At 41.2% G+C, this 1,584-nt stretch overlaps 1 protein-coding gene across 1 annotated transcript in view; it reads left to right on the top strand.

Moving 5' to 3' along the window:
• The window catches only part of LOC101664682 (regulatory factor X associated protein), a 63,910-nt gene extending 62,332 nt beyond the window's left edge, over window positions 1–1,578 (top strand). Inside the window, exon 5 of the mRNA XM_030884737.2 lies at window positions 1,447–1,578. Coding sequence (XP_030740597.2) covers window positions 1,447–1,557 — 111 coding nt within the window. The 3' untranslated portion in view covers window positions 1,558–1,578. The remainder of the gene's footprint in view (window positions 1–1,446) is intronic.
• Window positions 1,579–1,584: the final 6 nt, after the last annotated feature.

Raw genomic sequence — 1,584 nt, 5'->3', positions numbered from 1 at the left:
TATTTTATACAGTTGCATTATTTTCTAAAAATGTAGTAATGTGCTAATATTACATATATATTTATATATACGCAAATATATATAAACACAAATGCATGTGTACAAAGAGGCTCCAAAACTTTTGTGGAAAAATTGAATTAAAAGAGATTGGAAACTTATCAAGGGTTCGTGAGGGAGGGTGAGAAGGGGAGGGAGGGGGAAGAAATGGGGAGCTGATGTCAGGCACTCAATTGGGAAGAAAATGCTTTGAAAATGATGGTAGCAACTGTGCTTGACACAATGGATAAACATATGGATTGTGATAAGAGATGTAAGAGCCCCCAATGAAAGTATTTAATAAAATAAAAAAGAGATTGGAATTTTTCCCTGAACTTTTTGAAGCCCCCTCATATGATATATATTCATATATGCAAACACACACACTGATTTTCAGTTTTATCCAGGAAGACTCTGTAGGTCAGTGGGAGAAACATACGTTTTAGTGTTGTTGTTGTTGTTGTTGTTGTTGTTAGGTGCCAGCACATTGTGTTCTGACTCTGAGCGCCTCTGTGTACAACAGAACAGAACACTACCTGGCCTGCACCATCCTCACCATTGTTAAATCTTTGAGCCCATTGAAGCAGCCATTGTGTCAACCCATGTCCTGCAGGGCCGCCGCCTTTTTTGCTGCCCCTCTGCTTTACCAAACAGTATGTCTTTCTCTCCAAGGATTGGTCTCTCCTGAAGCATGCCCAAAGGACATGAGACAAAGTCTCACCATCCTTGCTTTTAAGTAAAGGAACGTTCTGGCTATACTTCTTCCAAGTCAGATTTGTGTTAGTCTCAAACATATTTTCATACTGATACTCAACTGCTCTTTTCACATACAGCTGCATCTTGTTTCTGTGTGTGTATTTGTGTGTGTTCCTATAATCCTGGGCCAGTGATATACATGGCTGATTGCGCTCATGTTTCAAAGAAAGTATATATTGGCATATTGTTGGAAGTGTTTTCTATTTTGCTGAAAGTCACCCGGAACATGGAACTATACTTGTTATCTTTCTCGGTGCCATTAAGTCAATATTAACTCATAGCAACTCCCTGTGGATTCTGATCCTGTCTCTCTTTATGGGAGTAGAAAGCCCAGTCGTTCTCTCATGGAGCTGCTGATGATTTTGAACTGCCAACCATGAGGATCGCAGCCCAAAGCCTAACTACTATACCACCAGGGCTCCTGCCCACTATCTTTAGGCTTTAGTATTTTGGTGCCCGACATCGTTTTACTCTGTATTATTAGTTTGCAGCATACTTGTAATGTACCAGTTGCAGAAGTGAATGTAATCCAGGCCCATTTTCGTTTGGTACAGCTAGGGACACCATCAGAATCATTCCATAGCCCAGATACAATCTAGTCACATAAGAATGATAGTGACAAAGAACTAATGTACTCTGTTTCCCTTTCTGAAGTCATTACTGAGAAGTCCAGAAGTCGTGCAGTTTTTACAGAAACAGCAGCAGCTCTTAAGTCAGCAAGTTTTGGAGCAAAGACAGCAGCCGTTCCCTGGAGCCCCGGTGTGAGAGGACTCGCCACAAGAAGCGTCTGCG

The sequence above is a fragment of the Echinops telfairi genome, unplaced genomic scaffold (assembly GCF_000313985.2).
Source record: "Echinops telfairi isolate 266 unplaced genomic scaffold, ASM31398v2 ScPeMD7_11;HRSCAF=52, whole genome shotgun sequence".
Taxonomy (NCBI): domain Eukaryota; kingdom Metazoa; phylum Chordata; class Mammalia; order Afrosoricida; family Tenrecidae; genus Echinops; species Echinops telfairi.
This window is presented reverse-complemented; position numbering and strand designations above follow the sequence as displayed.